General features: G+C 38.6%; 2 protein-coding genes across 2 annotated transcripts; one reads left to right on the plus strand and one right to left on the minus strand.

Moving 5' to 3' along the window:
• The first annotated feature begins 296 nt into the window (after positions 1-296).
• Positions 297-1,143, plus strand: LOC147609293 (transcription factor bHLH148-like). Its single transcript, XM_086787493.1, has one exon. The coding sequence runs from the start codon at positions 429-431 to the stop codon at positions 1,113-1,115; it is 687 nt and encodes a 228-aa protein (XP_086643619.1). The 5' UTR covers positions 297-428; the 3' UTR covers positions 1,116-1,143.
• Positions 1,144-13,219: 12,076 nt separating this feature from the next.
• Positions 13,220-13,753, minus strand: LOC147609294 (uncharacterized). Its single transcript, XM_086787945.1, has one exon. It carries the CDS (start codon positions 13,751-13,753, stop codon positions 13,220-13,222), a length of 534 nt encoding a protein of 177 aa, XP_086644071.1.
• Positions 13,754-14,065: the final 312 nt, after the last annotated feature.

The raw sequence follows: 14,065 nt of genomic DNA on the forward strand, positions 1-14,065 counted from the left end.
ATTATTATTGATAAAGTTTTTTTTGAAAAAGATGTAATGGTTAGAAAACCTCAAATCATGTGATTGAGGGTAATGCGGTAATGATGAAAAAGCAGGTAATATTTTTAAGGTGAAAACTATTCCTTTTGTGATGTAGAAAATGGGAAAAATAATTAAAGCCACCACATATATATTCTACGTAGTACCCACATATAGTCAAACTTGCAATGTGCGTGTGGGGTTGTGCGTGTGGGGTTGTTTCCTTACACCTTGCCTCCTTGTCTCTCGACTGGCTATTATTTAAAGCCTCAGCGAGCCCTCCATCTCCGTCTCCATCTGCTTTCTAGTCTCAGTGAGCTTTTCATCTCCATCTCGCTCTGCTTCCTACATTCTTCCCTTCATTCAGCCGCAGATCTGCCCTCAGCTTCTCCTCTCCTCTTTCTGGGGAGATGGGCTCTGTCGAAACCTCGGACAATAAGTCCGCCATAGCTCCAATTCTCTCCACACAGAGCTCTACCAGGGTTGCTTTCAAGCAAAGCTTTGTCAGCTCACTCTTGCCTGCTCTCAACGACATCCAAAGCCAAGGAGCTTCCATTACCCTGAGCGAGAGATTAAGTGCTATCAAGTATGCAGCCAACATGTCTCTTGCTCTCTCTGCAAGGGGAAACCCTGGCTGGAGCCACGCTCTCATGAGCGAATTAATGCTTAATGCACCTCACAGAGAGACAGCAAGCATAGTGAGACTGAAGGAGAAAGCAGCAAATGCAACAAGGAATGTGAAGAGAGCATCCAATTCAAGGTATTGCAGGAATCAATTGCGTCTCAGTAGATCAGTGAGGAGATTAAGGAGGAGGAGGGCACTGGTGAAGAGGCAATTAGCGCTAAGCAAGCACTCTTCCTATATCAAAGTGATGAGAGATTCCAGGCCTTCTTATAAGGCATGTAGCAGTAGAGATATGGGGCCTTGTGCAGATACAGGAAGGATGGGGCAGATGGAGAGCTTGGGTGGATTAGTGCCAGGAGGTCACTGCATGGATGCTCCATTGCTGCTTCAAGAGGCTGCTGATTACATACTCTCTTTGCAGATGCAAGTGGAGGCTCTCCAATCCCTTGCCCAATTTGTATCTTCTAAGTAATCGTTAATTTGAATGAAGAAAGGTCACATGAAACAGTGTTTTGTAATTAGCGCTTGGCCTGTGTCAGATTAACGCATTTGGTGGAAGCTTTATTGTTAGATTATGGGCGTAATTAGTGCCTTGATTATGGACGTGTAGGAGAATCATTATGCTCTCTATCTCCACAGATTATGGGCGTAATTAGTACCTTGATTATGGACGTGTAGGAGAATCATTATGCTCTCTATCTCCACAGATTATGGAGGTAATTAGTACCTTGATTATGGACGTAATCGCATACCCACTTGACTTTGAGGCCCTTCAATCAAATCCCAAGTAATTAGTACCTTGATTATGGACGTAATCGCATACCCACTTGACTTTGAGGCCCTTCAATCAAATCCCAAGTTATTGACTGAGCCTTCCAAAATATCACGATTCAAAGGTATTGACTCAGTCTTGGTCTTCCAAAATATCAAGATCAAAGTTGTTGACTCGGGTCAAAGTAGCAAGCAATAAAAAAAAGGGGTATTCTACGAAAAAGTGAAAAACCTTTTTCTCAAATTCAGAGCCAAAAAACTAATACATGGAAAAAAAAACCTTTATCTTGAATTTAAAAATTTGAAAATTATTTTCAAATAAAGTGTTCTTCCCCAATCTGGCAAATTTCGAATCCTTCAAACTTAATTTTAAAAGTAGTTCTTGGAAATTAAAAATTGCAAAGACATAAAATCCATGATTATATCACTTGTAGCAACATCAACATAGTCCAAGTAAAGAGTTGTAGCAAACTTTCAAGTTAAATGGGCGTAGTCATCTAGTGTATGTCATGTCAACATGGTCCAACTTCCAAGTAAAATGTTGTTGCAAACTTTCAAGTTAAATGTGCATAGTCATCTAGTGTATGTCATGTCAACAAACAATGCATTAAAAAGCATTCTCAAAGTGCTACTGTTGGTGCTAAAGTGACTTGATCTCGTACAGGATGAGTGGTCTTTCATCTTAACGCCTTCATCTAAGGGATTTTACCTAAACATTAAGACTCCAAACTTGGGCTTCATGAGCCTCTTAAAAGCAAGGTTTTCTAGATTGGGTTTAGCAAGTTTTGGTAAGTGTAAGTGCACGTGCGAATTTCGGCGTACTTGTGTGTATGTGAACATGTGTTTTTAGTCAGGGGGCGGCATAACATTGTAAATTTGTACACTATAAACTAAGGTCAATTAAGATGACTGGCAAACTTTGAGAACTGAACTAAACTAAACAATTCTTGTGAATTGTACTTCTAAGGGATTAAACTGTTGATAGGTAAGAAAAAGTATTAAATTTGTTTTTGTGAGGTTGGGAGTGTGTAAGATACTTTTCAAATATGGTTTTCAAATAGTTATAGTAAAAGGTGCCCACGATGGCTATGTCTAAACTATAATGCCTTGGTTAGTTGGTAATAAGTAAGCAAGTATTGTGGTGTGGAATGAGTATCATGAGTTTCATCTCTCTCCGTGAATATTCAAATTTCTCTTGAATGTCCAAGGTCATATCTTGAAATTTGAAGGCTTAGAGTTGTAGCCAAAGATTCTTCTTTGACTTCTTATGATGTGAAAAGAATTTTTGAATTTTGATTGTGATGGCAAAAACTTGGAACTTTATTGGTAGAATGTTTTTGTATGTGTTGTAAAGATTTTTTTTTTCTTGTGAAAACATTGTTTATGTTGTTGAAGTGTTACTCTCAACAGGTGATATACTACTAGCCTTCAAGTAATGTTTGCTTTCACATTGAGTATTGTTTACATTCAAATTAATATAGGCTACAAGGGGAGTCCATTACATAGTGCCCACATGCGGCCAAGTCAAGACTATATTAATGCCTTGCTCATACTACAAGAGAACGATACACTAGTAACAATTCAAATTTCAATGAATCAATAAAATTTCAATGGAAATATAATTTGGATAATATCAATTATGTAATGTTGGAAAGATAAGCACACGGGTAGGTGCTATCTTGGAAAGATAAGCACACGGGTAGGTGCTATCTTGGAAAAGATGACAACTCAAGGATAAGGATGCCACATGGCAGAGTCTTGGCGCTGTCTATATTAGAAGCCTCTCATTATCTGGTTGATAGCATATTACAAAATACATTTGGTTAAGTGTGCTCAATGGTGTCCACACTTCTTAGTCATGGATTTTCTTGATTATTAAGCCTCCCTAACCTGATCTCTCTCATTATCTGCATCACTCTACCAAGTCTATCCCTAGCACCTTAGATTCTCCATATGGTATTAGAGCCATGCTAAGTTCTTAGGATTTGGTAAAGAGTTTAGAGTAGATTTGCTCATTGGTTCATTTTATTAACGTTTTATGCATTTTGTTCTTTGATTTTAGAAAATCAACACACTCATTATCTTAAGAAGCGATTATTTGTGACATTACCTTGTCCAATGGTTTAATGGAAGGTTTGAAGGTTTCTTGAAGCTCCTCATGGAATAAGTGAGTAAAGATTTCAAAAATATGGTCTCCATCTTCAAAGAAGCTACCACCAAAAAGACATTTGTGCCTCAAGAAAGGTTGGTTTTGTGTTTTTCCCCCTCATGAAGAGTTGGTTTGAGCATAGGTTATGCTCAATGTAAAGAAAGGATGCTCTTTGATTAGATGTGTAATTTCCATGGACGAGAATATGGTTTGAGCATAGATTATGCTCAATGTGAAGAATGGATGCTATTTGATGGAATGTTGTGATTCGAATAGTTCTTTGCATTTGGCAAGGAATGTGTGCAATCTTGTCCAAGTAAGGGATAAGTGGTTGTGGGTCAAGGATGCAACCCATCTTGAGCACACTGAAAAGAGGGATGTATTGGTTAAGTTTGCTCATGAAAGATAAGAAAAATGGTGTGAAGGTCATTAAAGGCTTCTATGTTGATTATACTCCTACCGGTCTCTAAAGAGAAATCTTGTGAAGAGAAGCACCCTTAAGAAAGTTGCATGTGAAGAAGAGGAACACACAAGTTGTGAGCTCAAGTTGTGAGCTCTATGATGATGAGGTCTGGTTGAAGATTGAGGCAAGTTGGAGGCAATATCCAATGTAGCAATGCAAAACTATGTATACTCAGTTGCTCTTAGTGAGCATGTTAACCATTTGATTAATGCCTAGGGATTAGGCATTAATGCTCTTAGTGAGCATGTTAACCATTTTGATTAATGCCTAGGGATTAGGCATTAATGTCTAGGTATTAGGCATTTGAGAGTATCCACTATTAATGTGGATACTCTCAAAGTGATGCCTCATTGTTGGTAGGAAAAATGATAGCCAAAAGTGGGTAGCATGCTTAAACAAAATGTTCATAAGAAAATAAGCATTGGTAGTAGAGAGAAGCCAAGCTCAGTAAATAAACACAAGCCATGCTCAAGAAGTGAGCCAACTTCAAACATCTAGAGAGCATGGAGATTGATGAAAATGCAGATCGACAAAGAGAGGAAATGAGAATGGCATGGAGGTGAAAGAGCTTCATTAGCAGGCTGCAGTACTACATTCTCAGCACACAGCAGCAAAAAACAGACAGAAACGATTCAAAGGATCCCACAACAAGCACCAGCTCCATAACAGAGACGACGACCTTGGCTGCACAGTGCAGTGTTTTCTCCATAGCTGGTGCTCAATCACCATGAGCTAGAAGACTATGGACCCTCTCTTTTTTTTTGTGGTGTATGCACATTAGCCCTTCTTCACATGGTGTAAATCAAACCCACCAGCCATTAGCTCCTGTTCACGCCAATAAACCAGCACACCTATGTGCCCACTTCCATCATTGTTCACACCAGCAGTCTCATCCATTGAAATAGCTAATCCTAACCACAAACAAGTGCGGCCAATTTGTGTAAACACACACACACACAAACACTTTTATTGTGCAATTTTCATATGAGCCTCGTTGAAATGAGTGATGCTAGAGTGCCAAGTCACCTAGTCAAAGTTATCTCGCATGAGCTATCAAAGCCTTGTTGTACTTTTCTTGTATAAAAGGGATCACTCTCAAGCAATGGAATCAAGCAAGCTCTCAAGCCTCTCTATGAGTATAAGCCTTAATCTTGTAACCTAATTGTACTCAAGTCTAAAGGTTAATTAGCTTAGTTTATTCATCATGTTTGTGTTTAGGTACCATCCACGCTAGTTAGATTACCACTAATCATATTGTTAATTAGTATAAGATTAAGTCATCCTCATCTCATCACCATCTCCATGGGAGCTTAGATCCTCAAGCTTCAACATGGTATCAAAGCGAGGTTTAGGCTCACCACCATTAGCTTAGCTTTAGCTTCCTTAATCTTTTCTTAGCTACATTTTAGCTCAATTAGTCACTAATCTCAAACTTATCCTCTCTTCTTCATTAACTTAGTTTTAGCTTCCTTAATCTTTTTTAAGCTTAATTTTAGCTCAATCAGTCACTAATCTCAACCTTATCCTCTCTTCTCCTCTTGTGGCCAGTATTGCAAAAGCTCTCATAGCATATTCTCTTTACCATTACCCTTGATAATTTAGTAGAACTTTGAGCTAACCAAGGCGATCATCCCCTCACCAAAGCATTCAGCATAATGTGCTATAGAGCTCTCGATTTTGCACATTTTACCTGATCTACTATAGAGGTCCATTCCCATGCACACCATGAAATTGTCTAAGTCCTCTTAGCAGTGTCTTGCCTATGCATCGAGACGTAGCCATACCAAATCTTTTGCCATTTGGTGCAACAAGCAAGCTGTGGTGAGCTGAAAAACAATCAGGCTGTTGAGCTCAAATGCACCGGTTTTGAAGCGATTTGAGCTAGATCTTTAGCTCATGCCACTTCTTCTAGTCTAGGGCAAGAAGGCTAAGCAAGCCCCATCAAAAACACCTTTAGTTTGCTCAATTTCATCCTCCAACCTTCAACTATGTTAATCATTGTATTTAGCTCTTAATCACTATCATTAGCAATCAATTAATATCTGTTAGCAAAAATTGAGCTTCTTTTGGAAAATCATCATTTGTACCAAAATTCATTCACATCTTACTACAATCCACAAAAACCTTGCATTTTTCACTAGCTTGGTTTTTTAAACTAAGCCTAAATTCGTCATTACATTGCCACTTGTAAAAGGGATAGATATTTCCTGAGCACTAAAATCAAGGCTTGAAGTAAGACCCCCTTATAATGATAGAGCATGTAAAAATTATCTCAAAATTCAATGGTGATGAATGTAGCCATATTTGGTAGTGATGTGTATGAACACACTAGGACTAGCTAAGGCACTTTTTCCCTCTTCAAGAGGTTTTTTTCCCCTATGCTAGTATACACCTTGGGGTACACTTATCATCTTTGTATAGCACACACTTAGTGCTCCATTGAGCTTCTCCATTGTGTATATGTGTGTGCTCACATGCACGTGCATTCCTGCAACCCTATTTCCAACATGTGGTATCAAAGCCAATGCTCCTCGCCCCAGTGTTGTTTTGTGATAAATGAGAGGAACATGATAAATGAGAATGGCATGGAGGCGACAGAGATTCATCTCAGTAGTACTACATACTCACTGACATAGCAACAAAAAAGAGACATCAAGGATTCAAAGGATCCCATAACGAGTACCAACTCTATAATAGAAATGATGACCTTGGCTCTGCAGTAGAGAAGAAGGAATGGAGTATGTAGAAATTATCTCAAAATTCAATGGTGATGGATGCAGCCATATTTGGTAGTGATGTAGGACCAACCGGGGAACTTTTTCCCATTAGGAGGTTTTTTCCCTCATGCTAGTATACACCCATCTTGGGGTGAGCTTCTCCACTGTGTGTGTGTGTGTGTGTGTACATGCGTATATGCATTCCTGCAACCCTATTTCCAACATTTGGTATCGAAGCCTACGCTCCTCGCCCCTGTGTTGTTGCCTACCCTCCCCCCAAGTCACCAATCTTCTTGAATCGAATCAAGGATCCCTTCTAAAAGAAGAAAGAGGACCGTGATGAATGAGAGGGACATGATAAATGAGAATGGCACGGAAGCAATGGAGCTTCATTAGTAGTACTACATACTCAGCACTACATACTCAGCACACAGCAACAACAAAAAAGAGATAGAAAGGATTCAAAGGATCCCACAATGAGCATGAGATCCATAATAGAGAGAACAACCTTAGTTGCAGTAGAGAAGAAGGAACTCGCCACCACTAATAGTGTAGTGTTTTCTCCATAGGTGGTGCTCATCATCATAAGCTAGAAAAGAATAGCCCACGGTGGATAAGAATAACCCTATCTCTTTTTTTGTGGTGTATGCACATTAGCCCTTCTTCACATGCTAAACCCATTATCTCCTATTCACGCCAACATACCAGCACACGTATGTGCCCACTTCCACCATTGTTCATACCAACAGTCTCATCCATTGAAATAGCTAATCCTAACCACAAACAAGTGCGGCGAATTGATTTAAACACGCACACACTTTTATTATGCAATTTTCACATGAGCCCTATTGTGATGAGTGATGCTTGAGTGCCAAGTCAACTAGTCAAAGGTATCTCACATGAGCTACCAAAGCCTTGTTGTAGTTTTCTCGTATAAAAGGGGTCACTTTCAAGCAATAGAATCAAGCAAGCTCTCAAGCCTCTTTATGAGTACAAGCCTTAATCTTGTAACCTAATTGTGCTAGAGTCTAAAGCTTAATTAGTTTAAACATTCATCATGTTTATGTTTAGGTACCATCCACCCTATCTTAGGCACTATCACGTTGTTAATTAGTATAAGATTAAGTCATCCTCAACATCACCATGTCCATGGGAGCTTGGATCCTCACGCTTCAACATAGTATCAAAGAAAGGTTTAGGCTCTCCATTAGCTTTAGCTTCCTTAATCTTTTCTTTGCTTAATTTTAGCTCAATTATCTCAACCTTATCCTTTCTTCTTCTCTTGTGGGGCAAGTATTGCAAAAGCTCTCATGCCATATTCTCTTCACCATTTCCCTTAATAGTTTAGGACAACCTTCAGCTAACCAAGGCGGCCATCATCACCAAAGCATTTAGCACAATGTGGTGTAGAGCTCCCGATTTTGCATGTTTTACATGATTTGTTGTTGAGGTCCATTCTCCATGCACACCATCAAATCATCTAAGCCCTCTTAGCACTGTCTTACCTATGCATTGAGGAGTAGCTATACCAAATATTTTGCTATTTAGTACAGCCAAGCAAGCTATGGTGAGCTGAAAAACAGTCGAGTTGTTGAGCTTAAATACGTTGGTTCTAAAGCAAGTTGAGCTAAATCTTTAGTTCAAGCCACTTCTTCTAATCTAGGGCAAGCAAGCTAAACAGAAATCCCCATCAAAACACCTTTACTTTTCTCAATTTCATCCTCTAACCTCTAGTTAATTATTATATTAAGCTCTTAATCACTATCATTAGCAATCAATTAATAGTAGTTAGCAAAAATTGAGCTTATAGCTCATCAATTGGGATTTTTTACTTTTGAAAAAATATCATTTGTACCAAAATTCATTCAGATATTACTACAATGCATGATTTCCATAAAAACCTTGCATTTTTCACTAGCTTGGTTTTTTGAACTAAGCTTAAATTTATCATTGCACTGCCACTTGTAAAAGGGATAAATATTGCTTGAGCACCAAAATCAAGGCTCAAATTAAGTCCCCCTTCTAATGATAGAGCATGTAGAAATTATCTCAAAATTCAACGGTGATGGATGTAGCCATATTTGGTAGTGATGTGTATGAACACAGTAGGACCAACCAAGGCACGTTTTCCCTCTTTAGGAGGTTTTTTTTCCCATGCTAGTATACACCCATCTTGGGGTATATTTATCATCTTTGTACAGCACACATTCATTATATATATCTTCTCATTGTGTGCTCCCTTGAGATTCTCCACTTTGTGTGTGTGTGTGTGTGTGTGTGTGTGCGCGCGCGTGCGTGCATGCGTGCACATGCACGTGCATTCCTGCAATTCCAACATTTAGTATCAAGGTCTATGCTCCTCGTCCATGTTCTAATTTCTACCCTTCACCCTGAGTTGCTTGTCTTCTTGAATCGAAGCAAGGAGCCCTTCTAGGAGAAGAAAGAGGACAATGAAATGTGCAGTACTGAAGGTTTTTGGTTAGATTTTCAATCTGAGGGCCGTTCACGTGATTTTAAATTTTTTGCAAACATCTTTGGGAACTAGATTTACATTGTTCTTCATCGGATTCTGGAGTAGTATTATAATTTTTCCTACATATGAGTGTGCAGATACATAAGAAATCACACCACAGTGGATCTTTTCTACCAACTACACTTTGGCGATATCGATCTCTATATCTTATGAGTAAAATTTCTAGTCACTTTACTCTGCATTTCTTTTATACACCTTATAGGTCTCCATTGTCAATGGCCTTATTCAACCACTTGGTTGCATCAAAAAGCAACACTTAGCACTTTTTTTAGGTTGTGTGATTACTTGCTTGGGTATTATTAAAAATGGCAGACAATGATGTATTTTGGATGTTATCCACCACTGAGGATAAGCTTGACAGGACCAACTACTTGTTATGGTCCTATATGATGTGGCATGTATTGGTAGCTAAAGGGCTATGGAATGTTGTGGTTGGTACTAAGAAACATTCTGGTTCCTCTAATGAACATAATGTAAAAGACGACACAGATTCAGTTTAACATGGTGCATTACCATAGTATAGCATACCTCCTACGCAAGAATAAACAAAGTGGGATGGAAGAGATGCACAAGCATATTGCTTGCTTTGCCAATCAACAGCAGGATTATCATTTCTCACATTCAATCATGTAGGATTGCTAAACATGCTTGGGATGCACTTGTGTCATTATACCAGGTACGTAATGAAGCACATGTTTCTAATCTACGCAAACAATCAAAGTCAGAGCATATGGATGAAGGAGACTCCATGAAAAATTTCCTTATAAAATTCAAGGATTTTAAGGAGCACTTAGCCGTATTGATGAAGTATATCCTACCAATTCATTGACTAGCCTATTATCTTGAATATATTACAGACTCGTATATCAAGGTTTTTCTTCTACCATCAGACTCATGATTTTATAAAAAGGCAATCCAAATGTTGTGAAGTTTGAGAAGTTAAATTATGTGCTCTTATGAGAAGAGAAATCTAGGTAAAACAGATCTATCATGCGTGTACAAGAGATCGAGCTTTTGCTACCAGCCAACATAGAGGCAAAGGTAAATCCTTTCCTCAAGGTAGTTACAAGCGAAAATCAAAGTCATCGTGCAAGGCAAAGAAAAAGGGCAAATGCAACTATTGTAGAAAACCTAGTTGCTACATTAATGAGTGCAGGAAATGACTAGTGAAGGAGAAAAAGAAAGACTCATGTATGGTTGTAGCGCTGATGCATCAGCATCTAATACAGAAAAGAAAGAATCTGCAAACTATGCACATGATGATTGGACTTTCATTGTGCAGTGCGTTTTTGACCCTTTGCATAAGGATGTATGCATGGTTGTTTTACAGATGTACATGTTTGGTATTTTGATAGTGGTGCTAGTAAGCACATTACTTCTCATCGCAGTTTATTCTCATCACTTGAATCTACTCCACAGGGAAACACTATTATATGTGCAAACAACTCCTCATATCATGTAAAAGGAGTTGATATAATTGTTCTCACTATTGCAAATGGTGGAACAATCACACTTTCAGATGTATTATACGTACCCAGGATCAAGAAGAACTTGTTATCTGTCTTTGCCATTACTAAGGCTGGCTTAGTGGTTTAGTTTGTGAATGACAGATGTATTGTTCATGATCATAGTGATGTCAATACAATTGTTGCTTCTAGTGCTTTATCTCATGGCCTTTATAGACTAGATGCATATGAAAGACAAAGGCATGTTATATGTACAGTTTTAGCACAGGCAAAAGGTGATGCTGAGCTATGGCATGCACACTTTGGTCTCTTGAACTTTGGTAGTTTGCTGTGTTTACATAAACATGACATGGTGTCTAAGCTGCCACATCTTGAAGCCCCTATCAAACATGTTTGTGAGAGATTAGAAAAATGCAACATGCATCATTTTCAAAAGATGGTTTAGTTAGAGCTATCCAAAAATTGTAGCTTATACACAATGATGTATGTGATCCTATGTGACACTATCTATTGGGGGGGATACCTCTAGTTTGTGACATTCATTGTGATAATTATTCCATACATACTTGGGTATATGCATTGAAATAGAAGTCATAGGTTTTTATGTACTTCAAGCACTTTGCTACTATGGTTGAAAATGCTTCTACATGTAAGATTGATACCCTGCATACTAATCGAGAGGGGGGGAGTATATGTCTCAGGAGTTTCATGCATACATGGTTGGTTAGGGGATAAAACACCAATTTACTAGGCCCTATACACCTCAACAAAATGGTGTACTTTAACGCAAAAATAGGTCTCTCATGGAGATGGCACATTGTATGCTAAAAAATCAGAAGTTACCTCATGGTTTCTAGCTATGCAACATATGTTTTGAACAGGTGTCCTATAAAGGCTTTGCATATGATTATGCCTTTTGAAGCTTGGAATGGTAGAAATCTCTCTGTGGATCACTTACGCTGAGGGTGATTTTCTTGAAAGGTGGCCTCTATCACCTCCCAAAAGAAACACACTCACAAAGACAAAAAAGAAGAGAGCTCTTGATCCTAAACCAACTCAATGGAAGAACAAAAAAAGAAAGCATCCATGTCATAAATACACAACCCATTAATGGAAATTGAGACTTGAAACATATGGAATAGACCAAAGATTACTTATTAGTTCTCAAAGTACATGCAGAGATAGAGAGAGTGGCTTAATCACACATGGATTTCACACACCTAGGGTGATGTTGGCAAGAGCAACATGATGCGGTGAGCATAGAGAGGAAAACCAAAGACTTTGGTGAAGGTATGGGTGATGGGGAAGGAAGAGGCTAGCATGAGCTTAAGGACTAAGAGAAAACTTGTCCTTGATGGTGATAGATGGCCCCTTTTATAGGTGGAGAGGGACTCACTTAGCAAGGATTTAAGTGGTGTGAAAATGGTTCGATGAAGTTGTTGTAATTGGACCAAGTCTCAACTGCTGCTAGGTCTAAGATGGTGGAGAAAAATTCAAAAGATTGATAACAATTTTCTTTTAAGCAAAGATTTTCAAAGCCCTCCTCTCCTTTGGTGATATAAGACTTGTGCACATGTGGAAAATTCCAATAAATGCCGTCTTTGGGCCCTCTTTGTGGATTATAATACCATCCCAATTCAAAATAATTTAAGCCATTAGTCCCACCCTCTTTGACTTGGATTCCCAAACCTATTCTACTAGGCTTATTACCTCACCTTATATGGTAAAATCTTTTTAAAAAATCCCACGTCTTACATATGACCAAGATATATATATAAGAAAATAATAATATGAATTTTTACATTTGGAATAGGCTATAGTTTGTAAATGTGAAAAATGCTCATATAATTAAATAAATGCAAGATGGGGTCCAAGAAATGGTGAAGAAGAACTGCCTTGGATAAATCCTCAAAATGACAAGGTGCTCCCATGAAGATGATGAAAATGCGGTAGTGGTTTGAAATATATTGTGATAGGTTGTGCATCTACTCTCAAGCCCTTTCAAAAAAAATAAAAAAGTGAATGGATAATGTAAATGAACTAGTGCATGTAATGTGTGAGGTTTTTTAACATTTTTTAAGAAGTGATTTCTAGGGAAGGTGCTAAGCAGTGATCTAGAGGGTGTGCAAGAATGTGATTGTTTTGGAAAAAGTGCAAACTAGTGTGTGAAAGGTGGGTACAAATAGTGGTTTCAAATAAATATGGCTCGTATTCCCCTTCATTGGAGGTATTCATACCTCTAATGGTGAACTGAAAAGGTAGGCAAATGAGGCAGTATACTCTCCTGGATCAAATGTGCTGAATTGATCCTCTTTCTTGTCATCTAGATTTTCCTCTTACTGTTGCTGAATTAGAGAGGCTTCCAATGATGGCTCTACCCTCTAGAAATATGGCTTCAACCGCTAGCCATTCACTCTAGTTTTGTGTACTTTTCCAAATAGATCTTGCAATCTGTAACTACCATTGGCGAATTTCTGCTAGATAATGAAAGGACCCTCCCATATTTGGAGAAATTTGGTGTCATACCTGTTATCCAATCTCTTATCATACCTGAGGAGGACGAGCATTCCCTTCTCCAAGCCTTTCTCTTTGAGTGCTTTATTAAACTTATCCCACTTCTTGGTGGCCTGCTGAATGTAGAAACTCATAGCTTCATCTCTATCAAACTCAAGCCTTTGTAGATCCAGTAACCGCTCCTCAAACCTCTCATGTGGCCCAACTTGGCTTTTCACCAAGACCCTAAGGCTTGGTATCTCCACTTCCAGAGGTAACAAGGCCTCTTGACCATAAACCAAATGGAAGGGCAAGAAATTGGTGGCTGCTTTGAATGAGGTTCTGTAAGCCCATAGGGCTGCAGTCAAGTGCTTGTCCCAATCCTTAGATCGGCTCTCCACCTGTTTAGTGATTATTTTGCATAGAACTCCATTGACTTTTTCTACTAATCCATTGCATTGAGGGTAATAAGGGCTAGAATACATGTGTTTGATCTTCAACCTATCCAAAAGCTCCATGTATCTACTCATATAAAAGGAGATTTAGGGGGTAGTAAATAGTGTTGAGCTCAAGGAAGGGAGTGAGACTGAGATCAAAGCATGGACAACTAAGGATAGAAAATCCATTGCCATCATCAATTTAAGCCTTAGGGATAATATTATTCATTACATTAGCAACAACAAAGAGCATGCCAAAGAAGCCTGGGATGAGCTAGAGAAAGTGTTTGGATCTAGGGCTGAAAATTCATAAATAAATATGACAAGTCAATTCTATGGGCTTGATATGGAGTTCAAGGACTCATTTTTGGGGCATATTGGTAAGATGAAGAG

This window comes from Cibotium barometz, chromosome 51, assembly GCF_041138505.1.
Source record: "Cibotium barometz isolate CiBa-2024 chromosome 51, ASM4113850v1, whole genome shotgun sequence".
Lineage (NCBI taxonomy): Eukaryota > Viridiplantae > Streptophyta > Polypodiopsida > Cyatheales > Cibotiaceae > Cibotium > Cibotium barometz.

Bases quoted from the DNA above. Each gene is read 5' to 3' on its own strand.
- LOC147609293 (XM_086787493.1), top strand. From the start codon at position 429: ATGGGCTCTGTCGAAACCTCGGACAATAAGTCCGCCATAGCTCCAATT.
- LOC147609294 (XM_086787945.1), bottom strand. From the start codon at position 13,753: ATGGAGCTTTTGGATAGGTTGAAGATCAAACACATGTATTCTAGCCCT.